Here is a 16055-nt window from a genome sequence, read left to right as displayed (position 1 = left end):
ATGTTTTAGATTTGTTATAAACGTCACAGTTGGTGACGTGGACGCCACAGTTGATGACGTGGACGTCACAGTTGATGACGTGAATGCCACAGTTTAATAGCCGGAATCACCTGGTGCCACAGGATGTGTTGTAAACGTCACATTTTGTGAGTTATTTTGCACCAGTCAACAATATTTCACAAACACCATTTCGGCGAAGCGCGTGACCAGTGACGTATGATGTATATTTAACCACTTTCGTGATCATGGTAGTTGCTACATTTACTCCATTCAAACCGATTTTACTAATTTTTTTTATCGTATTTGACATACATCATTCTCAAAAACATCCAGACGTTTCTGCATTTTTACTTGATAAATAGACTGAAAAATCACCATAACGCTAAGGACAATAGTCGGGTTTAACTGAAAGTTGGTATGAAACCTGAACTTAATATAAATTTTCAAACCGATCAAAATCCGTAATTTCCTTTCAACTTTAATATTTTTCTTGGTGTTGTAGAGAGATAAATCGACGTAAACAAACTAATCATATCTTAATATGAAAATGTAAAACAGATTTGAAATTATTTTGCCGGCAAGACCAATCACAAAGTTGACATACATTATATACCATATTAGAAAAGATCTGAAGTACCTTAATTTATCAGACTGTAACTAGAATCGACAGTCTGTGTATGAATACAGCCAGATCACAGGTAGGCAGCAATGGCTACCGGTCATATTTGGTACTAACAATTTACATTGCTAGACTTAAATTAAACTTTAATTAGAGCTCTTCACGAACGATAAAAGAAACTGTACGAAGCTATACGATATGGATGAACAAATTTATTTTCAAAGCCGTGATTTTCCACATTATTAGATTTTAAACGTACGAGATTACCAAGTTTGTCTATATAGCCTTTTAGACGTTGATATGGCAGTCTACTGAGGATATCCGTTTTTAGCAAAATGTTCTAGTGTATCGTTTATCGCTTATTGATAGGAGCGGCTTTCCATTTAGAGTTTCCATGGTAACTGGTAAACACTAGACACTACAATCGGACTGAAAGCCGCATCATTTCTTAATTACATGTCACTGCTTGATAATGTAATGGACTTTTATTCCATATAAACAGGAAATGAAATATTTCTTTGTGAATCATTTTGAGAATTGTTAACAGTTTGATATAAAATGTTAAATTCTGGTTCACAATATTCTTGTTTATGGTTTGAACGTACATACAAAGCGAATGTCAATAGGAAAGTTAATTTTTGTTTTTGTTGTCAACGTCAATTGTGTATAATGCAACTGTCACGTGATTATGATATCAATGTCACGTGTTTATGATGCCAACGTCACATGTTTATGTCAACAACGCATGTTTATGATGTCGACGTCACATTTTATGATATCAATGTCACATGTTTATGATGCTAACGTCACATGTTTAAGATGTCAACGTCACTTGTTAATGATGAGACAAAATCAAATTAGTTCAAATTGTGTCATTCTCAAAAACACATTATAGACGGAATAGTTATCTCGTCATAACTGTTCTGTTCATTATAACGAGACATTGTTATTTCGAGATCAGAGAAATATTCGAAATGACACGTTTGTTTGTTTGTTTGTTTAATTAGTGTATAGCCCCGTTAACGGTCAGGGCCATTTAAGCGGGGTATCCTTGCAGATGCTTCAAGCTACCTTGTTGAACAACATACGGGAGGCACATCGCATATTATTCAAATCAATACGGGTAAAATGTAAAAAGTAACTTGCCCAAGGACACAATCTAAACTTCTTTTGCAACACACCTTTAGAGGTAGGGACGTCGGACCATATATCTCGGATCGTGATGTTACGTACGCCAATGTTATTCCTAGGTATCTGTACAAAGCACCATATTACATATAAACAATGGCGGTCTCATCGTAGTCCGAAAATTATATTACGTCAAAGTCAATTGGAGGCCAACCCAAGTCATAATCTTCCTGGTCACATCCGGGTAGTCACACCGATGTATATGCAATACTTCTGGAGGTATTAATTTCCTGGTGACTCAGGGGGTAAATTCCTCGTTACATCCGGGGCCCATTTTTATTACTGGTAAAGATATTCCAGGTTACATCCGGGACCGTTTCATACTGCTATAAATATTAAAATTACATAATATCCTTAGTTACATCCGGGGACTCATTAATAAGGCTAATGGTGCCCATAGTTTCATCTGGGACCCTTTGATACCGTTATAGATATTCAAATCAAATAATATCTTTATATCCTTAGTTACATCCGGGGACTCCTAAATAAGACGAATAGTATCCCTGGTTACATCCGGGATCCTTTGATACGGCTATAAATACTCAAAGGATATAATATCCTTTGTTACATCCGGGGACTCATTAGAAAAGCTAGTGGTATCCCTGGTTACATCTGGGACACTTTAATACTGTTGATATAGTAAAACCCTGGATTCTGTCATCCAGCTGGATAAATCAAGTAGCCAATTTATTATGTGTTTAATCAGGTATCCATAGCCACGAGTCCGTGGGCGTGTCCACGGTTTGATCCATATAACCATTCCAGTTTGCTAATCATTGTTCATTACAACTGCTTTATTTTCCATCTTTTAGCCTTAAAATAAATATTAGTTGTGTGAGGTTGTGAGATAATAACTTAGGTTTAAATACCGCATTTTGTTGAAATGTCTTTAATGAGAACACTCGCCCTAGATATCTACAATTATCTGGGAAATTAACATCTGTTTACAGTTCAGTGTTTAATCTTTTCAGCAAAGCTTTTAATTTGAAGATTTAGTCAATAATAAATAGCATCTGATCTATGGCCTGAAATACAGGTTCATTTAAATATTGACGTAACTGATCTAATTGGCGAATTGGTAAACATAGATCTCCAACAGTACAAAATAAACAGTTACTTTATGTACTACAGACATAACAGTTACCATGGTCCTTCTGTAGTACAGACATAACAGTTACCATGGTCCTTCTGTAGTACAGACATAACAGTTACCATGGTCCTTCTGTATACAGACATAACAGTTATCATGGTCCTTCTGTAGTATGGACGTAACAGTTACCATGGTCCTTCTGTAGTACAGACATAACAGTTACCATGGTCCTTCTGTAGTGCAGACATAACAGTTACCATGGTCCTTCTCTAGTACAGACATAACAGTTACCATGTCCATTCTGTAGTACAGACATAACAGTTACCATGGTCCTTCTGTAGCACAGACATAACAGTTACCATGGTCCTTCTGTAGTACAGATGTAGCCATGGTAACATTTTATATGATAAGGTGATGATAAAATTTCATCTTTTTTTTAGCAGATATATAGTTGTGCATAAAGTCAATAGAGGATCTCGGACTTCAACGACAATAGGAAATAAATTAATTTGATAAAAACTACAATAAAAACATCACAGATGACTATAAATAGCCGAATACTGCATGCAATTTCCTGCCGGAGTCTTCGTGTATTCATAACAACGCTGATTACCACGTTCCATCGGGACGTGTCGACAATTTAGAACCTTCATCTACCAGCCTTAAGCTTGTTGATCTTCACGAAAGTGTTTCCAATAATACCTAGTGTTTACCTTGCCGATTTATCGTTGTGTCAGAATATTGGATATCGATCTGGTTCTCCGTAATGGCGCCAGATCCGTCCCTCTAATTAAGATAAAATACACAGAACATGATAACGGACAGTCACAACCGATTACTCCCGAATGTATACGATTAGGCCATGATGGGAAGATGAAACTATTATCCAGAACATCTCAGGACATTCTGTGTCAGCCCGGGCTGTTCTCGATAGGCATATATCTATGGATTTTGTGGATATCGTTACCGAAATACAGCACATAGGATCTCGTTAGTGTCAATGTGTAGCTGGACCTGCCCTGTAGTTGTGTATATTAAGCATTTTAGTTCGAAAATCATCATCTGGTGAAAAAACCCCAACCCTTTCCTATTTCCGTTATGCAGAGTTATCTGCTCTTGTTAGCAGTATTGATATTTACGTCATTGGTTTGTTAGTGTAACGTCATGAGAAAATGACGTAATTTTCTCATGCAAAATTATGACATAACCACCAATAAATACTTACAAGAGCAGATAACTCTGCATTAGGAAAAGACGGAATAATTTCTGATAGTTAAATAGCAGCTACCTACAAATGTACTCTAAAATTAGTTACACATACTTGGTCGTATTACATGTAGGTATAAAATGTTAAGTCTATATCAATTAAATTCAAAATTACATCAAATGTTTTATACTATATGTAAACATAAGTATATTTATAAGTGAAAGTTAAATAGCATAGATGGTATTCATAGTATGTAAGGTGAATTGAGTATTTATATATATATAATATATATGTACTTGGGTATGTAGAACTATGTTGTCCGTATCATATATCTAAAAAGTGTGACGTAATCACATACTAGACAACTGAACAATTTATGAGGTGTATAAGTCACGTGGGAATGCGTGGGCCATACTGCTATTTTGTTTTATAGATAAAATGAATTGAAATGAACTAAACCTTATTAAGCATAAATTCGTTTTTGGTGCACTGTTCTATTCCTCGGATGTCTTTTAATGGGGTTGGTTTAACGGTCAGGTCCCCGGTAATGGTATGTCGCAACCGTTGATGAAGTAACGAAGATAAACAATTAGGAGTACCGCGTACAGATCTAATGAAAAGAATCTTCAGTCTGATACTCCGGGTAAATAGCCGCCATTGTTTCCGGAAGGTGTGACCGCACGCGACAACCATACCCCAGTAATTAGTAATCGTGAATTATAGATTTATTTATAGTACGTTTTTATCATCATGTGGCAAATTACACTGCGAATTTAACATGTTGATATGACACTAGCACAGCTAACTGTATATTTGATTTGCTTGTAATTGGTTACGCTATTTCACCTTAAACCTTTTCATTACCGGCCGTGTGTTTACGAGTAGGCCCTTTCTCTAAGCACCATTGTACACTATACAGCTAATATTGGGTTGAGCGTTTCTATTCCCAGGATATTATTGATTTTCTGTCACTGTATTTACAATATCGACTGTGAATTGTTTTCATTTTTAAAAACAGTTTGAATTTCGCTGCAAATTTTTAAAAATAATTCTTTAGCTCCTGTTGACTTGTGTTATAATTACACCGTGTCACATACTAAAGAGACAAAACTGTGATTTAAGGTATCTTTAGCGACACTGATGACGTCAGTAATCTGGCTGTTCCATTTAACGGACAGCACTCTCAATAATTAACAAAGAAACGGTTCGAGAACTGTTAAGGTAATAGGTAATGCAGTTTGGAAGACAATGTCGACAACATATATCTTTTTTTTAAAATAGCTTTTATTGATCGAAAGTAATCTTAGAAATGAGTTGAACCAATGGCTTTGAAGGTCGTTTCATAAAAGTTATTAAGTTAATTAAAAATATCAATTCCAATCATGCTACTTACCAGAAACTATACACCTTGACACAAATTTGACAAAACTAAATAAATAAAGATGGGGAGGGGGGAAGGAGGGGGGGAGGGGGGAATGATGTAAATCCTGAAAATACAACCGCTTTACTAAGAAGTTACCTCAGTGAATAAGGTCTACTTTTTACATAAGTATACATGTTTAAAAATAAAGCTGATTCTATGTTTGCGCTAATAAGGCTAATTTTTCATTTTATTATTGAATAAAACTTTCCGTAACTAAACACGACACTAGTAACAGTTAATTTTGTACGCAAATACGGTATAACATCTGTAAAAAATCAACATATTGATAGGATTGAGGCTGTAAAACAGAGGGACGCTGTAACGTGGATTTAAGGATATTTTCTATTCAAATAGACTAAAAAGGCTTAGACTGCCAACATCTGTCTTTAGAAGAAGTAAGGAGGGGGCGTATTTATGATAACGAGCAATGTCTGCGAGAACGAAGCAGCGGATTTTCTTTAACTCAAGAGCGACATGTTCTAAACACGGGGCAAACGGACACTTGAAAAAGCTATTTCCGTACCATTGCAAACTAGGAATCAGGAATTTTTTTAGCCCGCTTATCGCCAAATATGGAATAACCTTCTGGAAGAAGTAATCTCGATACAATGGTAATTTTTTTCAAAACAGATTAGATAAATATTTGAAAGATCAATTTTTTTTATAATGATAATGTGTCGGAAATTCAGTAGAAACTAATTCACCTAATGTATTGATATTATTGTATATTTTAGTCGGTGAGATAATTAGGTAGTTTACTTAATTACTACACAGTGCATTCCGTATAATTATGTGATAACTGAGTCTGTAAGATTATGCAACATTGTAGCCTCGTTCCAGTGAAACTCTTTCATTTCTGATGAATGCTCGACCCGCGGGTTTCAAAGAATTTATTCTAAGTGAAGAAATCTAGAGTTCAGGTCCTTGGTGATCAAAGGCTGCTTAGAGATAAACAGTGGTTTGCGAAATTTTCAAACATGAATTAAACAAAATGAGATACATAATGTATTATTTCACAGCTGTAGAGACAGATGAGATTGATAAAGTTTTATTGTTAAGTTTGCGTTTAATGCTCGTTTGTTCAGTGGCAGCAATTTTATTTTTTCACTAACCACAGGCTAGCTTTAACGAAATCTTTGAGCATCCGGGGCCAGATCGACTTTCTTTAGTCGAACGGTAGCGTGCCGGCTAGAGACCGAAGGGTCGCTAGTTCGAACCCCGCGAGGTGTTTTTCATTACTCCTTCCTTTTGTATAAGTACAAAATGTAACTGAGTGCCAAACCGCCGAACGTTGTGACGTCAGATGTTTACTACTTACACATGAATTCCAATCTACCTCGGGTCTAGTTTTCCTGTAATCAGTTACTAGAACGTCGTTTGTTTTTACACCAATCACGCAAATTGTCACTGAAGTTTTCCGTGTGTTGTATCACGATTCAGATATTAAAACAGAGACTTGTTTTGGTATTCAGGTTTATGCCTAACTTTCTTTCATGTTGTTCGTGTTTCGTCTTTAATTTCATCAGCTATAAAAGGGGATGGTACAAAGCACAAGGGAGAAGCAATGTTCTTTGCGGATGGAATTATGTTTAAAATATGCTGCTGGTTATCAAAACATGTCGACAATATCTGATCCGGGACAAAAAAATGAATGAAGCAAAATGCAAGATCATGTAGTGAATTTAAGTGAATAATACTTCTTCGACTATGCAGGCTGAAAACACTTCTAGTCCCCGAGGTTTGCCGCTGACTGCAAATCCTGTCACACATATACTTGTTGTTGTTCTGAAATCCTTAAAAAAAAAGGACAAATGTTTAAGTGTAGCTTAATACAACTTATATTTTCTATCTACACAAGTGCAAGGTACATTTGTATATGAAAATTACGAAATTTATTTAATATCGGGCACCTGTCAATCTAGATTCTCGTGATTTATATAAGTTTAGATACATATGCGACATTACTAGACCCGACAGGTGATTTTGATCACGTGATACTGACACGTGACCGGTGAATGGTGATAACAGAGATGTTAAACAACCTGATACATCAGCGTCTATACACGTGAAACATTGATACGACATCCGACGAATATCTAGTGACTTCTTGTTAGTAACAAATCTATCTCTTTCATCACACAAAATAATTAGTAAGTAAATTTAATCTAATAAAGTAACGAAGTAAATGCCCTTTGTTGGACCAGCTGATTGATGATTGCTAGGTTAAGTCATGTTGTGTTGTACTAAGTTGGGGCATTAACGAGTTGTAAGCAGTAATGTTATGAGAGACAAACTCCTACAATGTCTTGGCTCTCACATTTAGTGATTACTATTGCGTGGTGATTTGGTGATAGTTTTGTCAAATTTTCACAGTTTCACCGAAACAAAAGGGTTGTGTTTTTTTTAAAGAACCAAATCAAAGAAACGGATTGTGGATCTCTGTTTAGTTTAGTCATGACGTCGTTTGACGTAGAAATGTCCATTTCCTACAATATTTGATTTAAAAAATCGGTCATATGATAAAAACATATAACAATTCGTTTCCATATTTATACGTGATATGTAAACCACCAAAGGCTTGCTAAAATGAAAACAACAACAACAACAAAAAAGAAACCAAAACAAAACAAACACAGACATGTTTCATTTAATCACATATCAAGTGGAAACTAGCGTAAATCCTATATATATATAACAGCAGATTACTCGGATTGAAAGATGCAAGGATAAGGAGACAAACTAAAATTAGAGAAAATTATGCAGATTATAAATACTCTTCAAATTAGGATCTTAGCATCAGTGACAAATCCTTCATACATATGTTACCCGTGGTATTTCTGTGATCACGAGGAAGGCTGTTAGGATTTGTTTCCACGTGTCAGAATTTACTTGAATGTGATCCAGTGTCACGTTCTGTGTCCAGAAGCAATCGTGACCTAGAAAATTCAATTATATAAATTAGTTTTATTTTGATTGCAAAACTTTGTCACGTGACACATATTCCTCACGTTTTCATTTCATCAATTGTTCGCTGTAAATGATTACATTGTTTGAGTTCTTTGCTAATTCAGGAAACAACACATGCAGTTACCAATTACTCAGTAATTATGGTATGGTATAAGACAAACTGGCTGCTAACTGTGTATCGTTTTCATTAATTCAAACAGCGGCACCGTTAAAAATATACACATGTTCTTGTCGTTCATTGGAAATGATTGGTCTCACGAACATAACGACAATTCAATTAATGGGCTGATGCAACTCTCCAGCCAGATTGAGATATTTCATTGGATCACGTTTGGTTTTCCTTAGCATCAACGACGAGTTCTAGAAGGACGAAACAGTGGTATGATGTAAGATCACTGACGAGTCCTAGAAGGACGAAACAGTGGTATGATGTAAGATCACTGACGAGTCCTAGAAGGACGAAACAACTGTATGATGTAGCAGTACTGCTGAATCCTAGAAGGACGAAACAGGTGTATGATGTAACATCACTGACGAGTCCTAGAAGGACGAAACAGATGTATGATGTAGCATCACTGACGAGTCCTAGAAGGAAGAAACAGCTGTATGATGTAGCAGTACTGGCGAATCCTAGAAGGACGAAACAGCTGTATGATGTAACATCACTGACGAGTTCTAGAAGGACGAAACAGCTGTATGATGTAGCAGTACTGGCGAATCCTAGAAGGACGAAACAGCTGTATGATGTAACATCACTGACGAGTTCTAGAAGGACGAAACAGTGGTATGATGTAACATCACTGACGAGTCCTAGAAGGACGAAACAACTGTATGATGTAGCAGTACTGATGAGTCCTAGAAGGACGAAACAGCTGTATGATGTTGTAACATCACTGACGAGTCCTAGAAGGACGGAACAGCTGTATGATGTAACATCACTGACGAGTCATAGAAGGACGAAACAGATGTATGATGTAGCAGTACTGACGAGTAATAGAAGGACGAAACAGTGGTATGGTGTAATATCACTGACGAGTCCTAGCAGGACGAAACAACTGTATGATGTAGCAGTACTGACGAATTCTAGAAGTACGAAACAGCTATATGATGTTAACATCACTGACGAGTCCTAGAAGGACGAAACAGATGTATGATGTAGCATCAATGACGAGTCCTAGAAGGACGAAACAGCTGTATGATATAACAGTACTGACGAGTCCTAGAAGGACGAAACAGTTGTATGATGTAGCAGTACTGACGAATTCTAGAAGTACGAAACAGTTATATGATGTTAACATCACTGACGAGTCCTAGAAGGACGAAACAAATGTATGATGTATCATCACTGACGAGTCCTAGAAGGACGAAACAGCTGTATGCTATAACAGTACTGACGAGTCCTAGATGGACGAAACACTTGTATGATATAGCAGTACTGACGAATCCTAGAAGGACGAAACAGCTGTATAATGTATCATTACTGACAAGTCCTAGAAGAACGAAACATATATATGATGTAGCGTATCACTGACGAATCCTAGAAAGATACAGATTATTTGGCTCTGCCGTACCTAATTTTGGTTTACTAAATACAATCTTTATCGGGTTATAGTGCCTGTAGTCCATTTTAGATCAATATGTACTTATTTGTTGGTTTTTTGTTGAGGATTGGGGGGTTGTTTGGTTAGTTGTGTATGTATGTGTATGTGTGTATGTATGTGTATGTGTGTGTATGTGTGTGTGTGTGTACGATATCTGTACAAGGGTATTATTTGTTTTCTTTGCTTGTTTTTTTCTTTCTTCTTTTTGTTTTGTTTTTGTTTTGATTTGTATTTTTGTTTTTCATAAGAAATATGCCTTTGAAATTTTTTTCTTTGTTTTAGGTACTCCGGAATAACCTTGCGAGATAGCAATGGGGCCCTGGTACCAATATCCCCGTCTATGGCTAAAAACGCTCCATCGTAAGTGTGTTTTATTGGGATCTATAAATAGAATTACATTAAAACCCGGATGTTCGATTCCGGGTCAATATTGTCATACATAATAGGTAGATACAGGTAGATATATATGCATTCTGATCTCCCCGAGTTACCTCCCTTCCTTTCACTCTGTCTAAACAGCTATAAGTGTATGCATGTACACGAAGCTCTGGAAACATTCTATCCGTGGAAAGTTTATTAATTGCTCTATAGTTTATAAAATGTTTTAGTGTTTTAGAAGAGATTTTAATTCAATTTTTAGATCTCAGCAACCGGATCTCCATTTCATGTTTTTTCAGTTGGTATTGTGTGTCTCCTTGTTTGGTGTCTCTTTGTATTGAGGCATTTCATTGGTTACTTGACCTCTGTTTGACCTTGAAACAGAAGGCAAACAGATTCAGTATGATTGAGGACACATGTGCCTGCCTCAACAAGAAATAGTATGGCACGGTTTCAGGTCATTTTGACCTACATTTTGACCTTTGAAAGAGACCATGTTTGTATTGACTCCATCACCTACATATACTTATCACTGGAACCGTTTGGTTTATGGGTCACTCTGACCTACATTTTGACCTTTGAAAAAAAAAATGTCTGTCTTAACACTACTGGAACTGTATGTGTACCACTGGTGAGGCCTTGTACAATGTATCATGCATCAAATTAGGTCATCTTGACCTACATTTAATCTATGATATATAAGGTCTTTTACTGCATGTATTCAGCGATTGATTTTGATATTATCTATAATATTAGCTTTCATCTTTTCTTACAGATCGCCTTACGAAGTGAATATCACCTCACCTACATTAGCGAATAGTAAGTATTGTATTCTCGGGAGGTTTTTTTTAAAAAACAGAATAAGTATTAGGTCTGTATCGTTGTCACAACGGCGGGCTATGATCAACAAAGTGATAATTGTCCTCCTAGGTAAAACGGGTCTTATTTCACTAGATTTAAATTTACGTCATTGGAATGTTTGCATCTTTTATGTGAATAAATTAACAGAATGAGGCACAATGATAGCATACATGCGTCAGGTCATTTTGATAACACTTTAAAATTTCTTGTTGATAAACGTATCCTGTAAAATGATTTACCTCATTGTGGTGTGACTTGTTTAAAAAAATCGATTTCTTTGTTTGAAACATCAATTACTCTTTGGTCGTTATTTAGTGTATACATTAGTATACAGTAATTACCGGAGATGTTTCTTCTATTATCACAGAATTTACTTCTTCTATGAAAAAAATATTTTTCGCAGAAAACATTTTTTTTGTACACATATTGTATACATTGCTCTCCCAACACACATTTCAAATTTTGAATTTCATCCTCTAGTTAACAGATAAATTCAATTCCTTCACTAACAGTTATACGTAAATAGATAAATACACTTCATTTATTTTACAACAAAACAAGTTTATTATATGAAGCGTGGGAGGTAACTAGAATAACCGACCACTTCATTCATACGTAAAAAAAGATAAAATATTGCATGAACATTTCTGATCATGTGAATATTACCTACACTGTACTTATATACTTGCTACTCTGCTACTGGTTCAGTTAAGTAGACCACTGCATTCCAATACATAATCGGTAGAGGCGACTAATGTGAATCCAGACGGTGAAAAAACCACTGATGAATGTAACTGTACATGAGACATCAGCAGTGACATGAACAGGGACCAGTGACGTCATCAATAATGTCTACCACTTACTGTGACATCAACAATAACGTGAACAGAAACCTGTGACGTTATAGATAATGTATGTTACAGACATGTGACATCAGCAATGACGTCAACACAGACCACTGACGTTATCAATGATATTCGCAAAGATAAGTGACGTCATCTGTTATTTCCATTCCGATACATATCATTATATATATAACGTTTATATATTATTTAGATACTGAATATGAAATGTGTTTTCCCCAGCAGGCGATGGCGAAGCTGTTAAGCAGGTGTTAACACAAGTGACCGAACAGTTCAGCAAGTAAGTGATGATAATATTTTATGACGTCATTAACTGCACTCCCGCGCACGCAACACAGTCAGTATGATATTGTTATATTGTACGTTATCGACACTCACGTGCACACTGTAAAACAGTGAGTATAACTTATCAATGAGTTTGCAATATGACTAAAATTCTATTATAAGATTTATTGCTATGACGTCATAAAATAAACTGTGTTTGTATGATGTGTTGTTCTAGTATTGTTGCCAGGTCGTATATACCACTTTGTATGTGCTGGTCATTAGTCCCTCATGACACAAATCTAATGAGCAACATTCAACTCTGATTTGTTAGGAGACAACATCAAATTGCCTTTCTGCAATTGAATATATGTATATATGTGTACTTCTTTGATATTCTGGAACTATCTGACCTTTGACCTGTATGACTTATGTCAACGTTTACTGTATTTAATTGTACTAATCATAAAGAGGAATAAGGTTCCTATAAGTTATGCATAACGTATTTGACATTGTCTTGATTGAAGACTGATTTTTTTTTTTTTATTATGCACCTGCCTCATATATTTTGCCGTATTCGGCAGTGACGGAGAACAGCGCGTGCGTTAATTCGACGGAATTATTTTCTGATTTAATTAATCGTTTCATTTAAAAGTAAAAAAATAATATTTTTAATAAGCTATTTTGTTTATTGAAGTCTTGGTTGAAGTCTGTTTTCGAAAATTCGGAAAATTGCTTTTTACGTAACAATTGAAGTGTAGAACTATGTTTCCGCGCGGGGCAATTATTTTGACATGCGGTATCAGGCACATTTCAGCGTAACCTCAACGTCAGGTAAACGAAGATTAAACAGCCCTAACTAGCCGTTGAAATTTTGGTAGGCTGAATTTTCAATAAGTGTTTAGGATATAAAGAATACATGGTAAATGTCTTAAAATATAAGCTAAATAAATGTCACATTATCACGCTATTTATAGGATGACACATGTCAGCAGACTATTTATAGGATGACACATGTCAGCAGACTATTTATAGGATGACACATGTCAGCAGGCTATTTATAGGATGACACATGTCAGCAGGCTATTTATAGGATGACACATGTCAGCAGGCTATTTATAGGATGACACATGTCAGTAGGCTTTTTATAGGATGACACATGTCAGTAGGCTTTTTATAGGATGACACATGTCAGCAGGCTTCTTACAGAGTGACTTATGTAAAGGTGATTTTTATAGGATGGCAAGAAATAAGGGCCATATGTGACCCGTGACTATTTTAAGATTACATACAGATATATATTTTGATGACACCTGTCGTGAGGTCATTGCAAGGAGACATAAGATAAAACGACTTATGTGACACACAACACGTGATTATTCATAAGATACAATATATCAATAAACTGACATGTGTCAAATAAAGGCAGAGTTGACACCTGTCGCGGGACTACTTAAAATGACTTATAATGTGTTCACCGGACGAATTTTCTATACAAAAAAAAATGGCAGATTAGATATCAGATGTGAATATGCCTAAATTCCGAAATATTATCAGTTCGGAATTTTACTATATGAAGCAGTTACATAGCTTTTAGACATTACAACCTCTACATTTTAGCTATCAAAATGAGGATATGACCAGGTAAAGTAGTCCCCTCACCTTCCTCATACCCACCTAACGCATGTGTCCGTCAGTAGATTGATTGGCGGGAAAATGATGTCATCGTTTTTAATTTCTATATATTTTAATGCTTAGTTTTTTCACAGTGTAATTAATCTAGCATACAATAATTGTTTACAGTGCTTTCCTTAGGAAAACAACTGCACGAAATGACGAATCATCGGTATTTTAGTGAAAAAATCCATTTATCAATATAAAGGAACACACTTAGTTGATATGACTCAGCTCACGTAATATATTAAAACAGAACGTTATTTTAGAAATAATTAACAACTAAAACTAATTAAATTTTATATTAATGAGTCATAATCTAAATGGTACTTACAAATGAATTTTTGTACGAATATCTAATTAATTAAAATGAAAACGATGGTTTTTTAGACGAAATCCAGATGATGTATTCAAAATGAAAATTGAATTTAAAAAAATCTTTTTCAAACCAAAATTCACATTTATTTTTATACTTAAGGCTTAATATATAGATGAAAGTAGAGAGAATAATCCTGACCATTGCATGCTGCCTACACGCAAACACCAAGCTTTCTTTCCGCGGTTTGATATATTCTAACATTATTGAGCACGCATGCACCGATGCTAACATCTGTTTTTGTAGTAGAATTTGATTGGCGATCATGGCTGACTTTAGAGTTGTGATTAATTGATAATAATGATAATAATAATGATATTCACAAATGAAAGTTTAAAGATGGCACAAGTTGCCAATATTAGATTTATGTTTCTAAAGAATTGATTTAACAGACGTGTAAATTCAATTTTTTTTAATGGCAACAGTTGCTGAATTTTCAGTGAAATGTAAAAAAAAATGATTAAAAAAACAGAACAAAACAAATACAAAAAGGTACAAATTAATGATTCGTCATATTTCTTTAAATTGTTCTAATGAAAAGAGGTTTTAGTAATGATCTGTTACAGTGAGGGCTGTTTTAGGATTTGCGTGTGCCCTAATTCCAGTTATCCATATAATCTTGCCTATACGATATTGTGAAAGGCAATAGGGCGTAACATTGTGCAACGATTCCAGATTCACGTTAAAACTCACTACTATAGATTGTAGCTTGGGAACAAAAGGTTACCGTATGTATCATAATACATAGAAACACTCCATTTGTTTGTTGACTGTAGGTTTTATATATTTAAAATCGAAGCAAATACAGAACAGACACACCGATTTACATCACTATGTAAGGGGATGTGAGTTACACAACAGTTACTGTATACCAAGATCTTACAGCCAATCAATGTATTTATATTTTTAGAAAATATTATTTCTTTAGTTTATTTATAAAAGGTCAATTGAGCTACGTTTTTTTCTGTAGGAATAACTAATTGTTGTTATGAAAAGCCAACACAATAAGATATTAAAATATTAAAAGAATTTCCACAAATACAATAAAACACATATTTTTTCTGTGAACTATGAACGATAAGTAAATATATAACACATCATGCAATGGATTTTCTCACTGTTGTTATACACCAATGAACTACAATTAGATACCGTAGATTGTATGCACCGATTTCTTCCTGTAGCTGTGATACGTGTGTAACGAATATCATTTTTCTTAGTGACCTCAACTTTCTATGTTTTTAGGGAAAAAAGCCATATATTTAGCTCTATAGGTTCATCAAGGCAGCGTTCATGGAACATGTGAATATTCGTGAGTGTGGTTGATATATTTAGAAGATTATTAATTTACATATTTGTAACTAAGGAAACGATATGTTAAAAGCATAAGCATTAAATATTGATATAAAACTACATCAGTGATTAAGTTATCATAGAAATTTGTAAAGATTATTAATAATTGTGAAACTACGGCCGAAATCTAGTTATGTGTTTTAAGTATATACATTTATCATTGTGAAACTAGATCAGAGACTTAGAGATCT

At 35.0% G+C, this 16055-nt stretch overlaps 1 protein-coding gene across 1 annotated transcript in view; it reads left to right on the top strand.

Moving 5' to 3' along the window:
* The window catches only part of LOC132565049 (high affinity cGMP-specific 3',5'-cyclic phosphodiesterase 9A-like), a 55295-nt gene that overhangs the window by 17498 nt on the left and 21742 nt on the right, over window positions 1–16055 (top strand). The window contains exons 3-6 of the mRNA XM_060229655.1: window positions 10378–10455; window positions 11249–11292; window positions 12423–12477; window positions 14082–14105. Of these exons, the coding sequence (XP_060085638.1) occupies window positions 10378–10455; window positions 11249–11292; window positions 12423–12477; window positions 14082–14105 (201 nt within the window). The remainder of the gene's footprint in view (window positions 1–10377; window positions 10456–11248; window positions 11293–12422; window positions 12478–14081; window positions 14106–16055) is intronic.

Source organism: Ylistrum balloti, unplaced genomic scaffold, assembly GCF_031769215.1.
Source record: "Ylistrum balloti isolate Yb309-2 unplaced genomic scaffold, AGI_CSIRO_Ybal_v1 Utg369688, whole genome shotgun sequence".
Taxonomy (NCBI): Eukaryota; Metazoa; Mollusca; class Bivalvia; order Pectinida; family Pectinidae; genus Ylistrum; species Ylistrum balloti.
The sequence above is the reverse complement of the archived record's forward strand: the minus strand, read 5'-3'. Positions and strand labels throughout refer to the sequence as shown.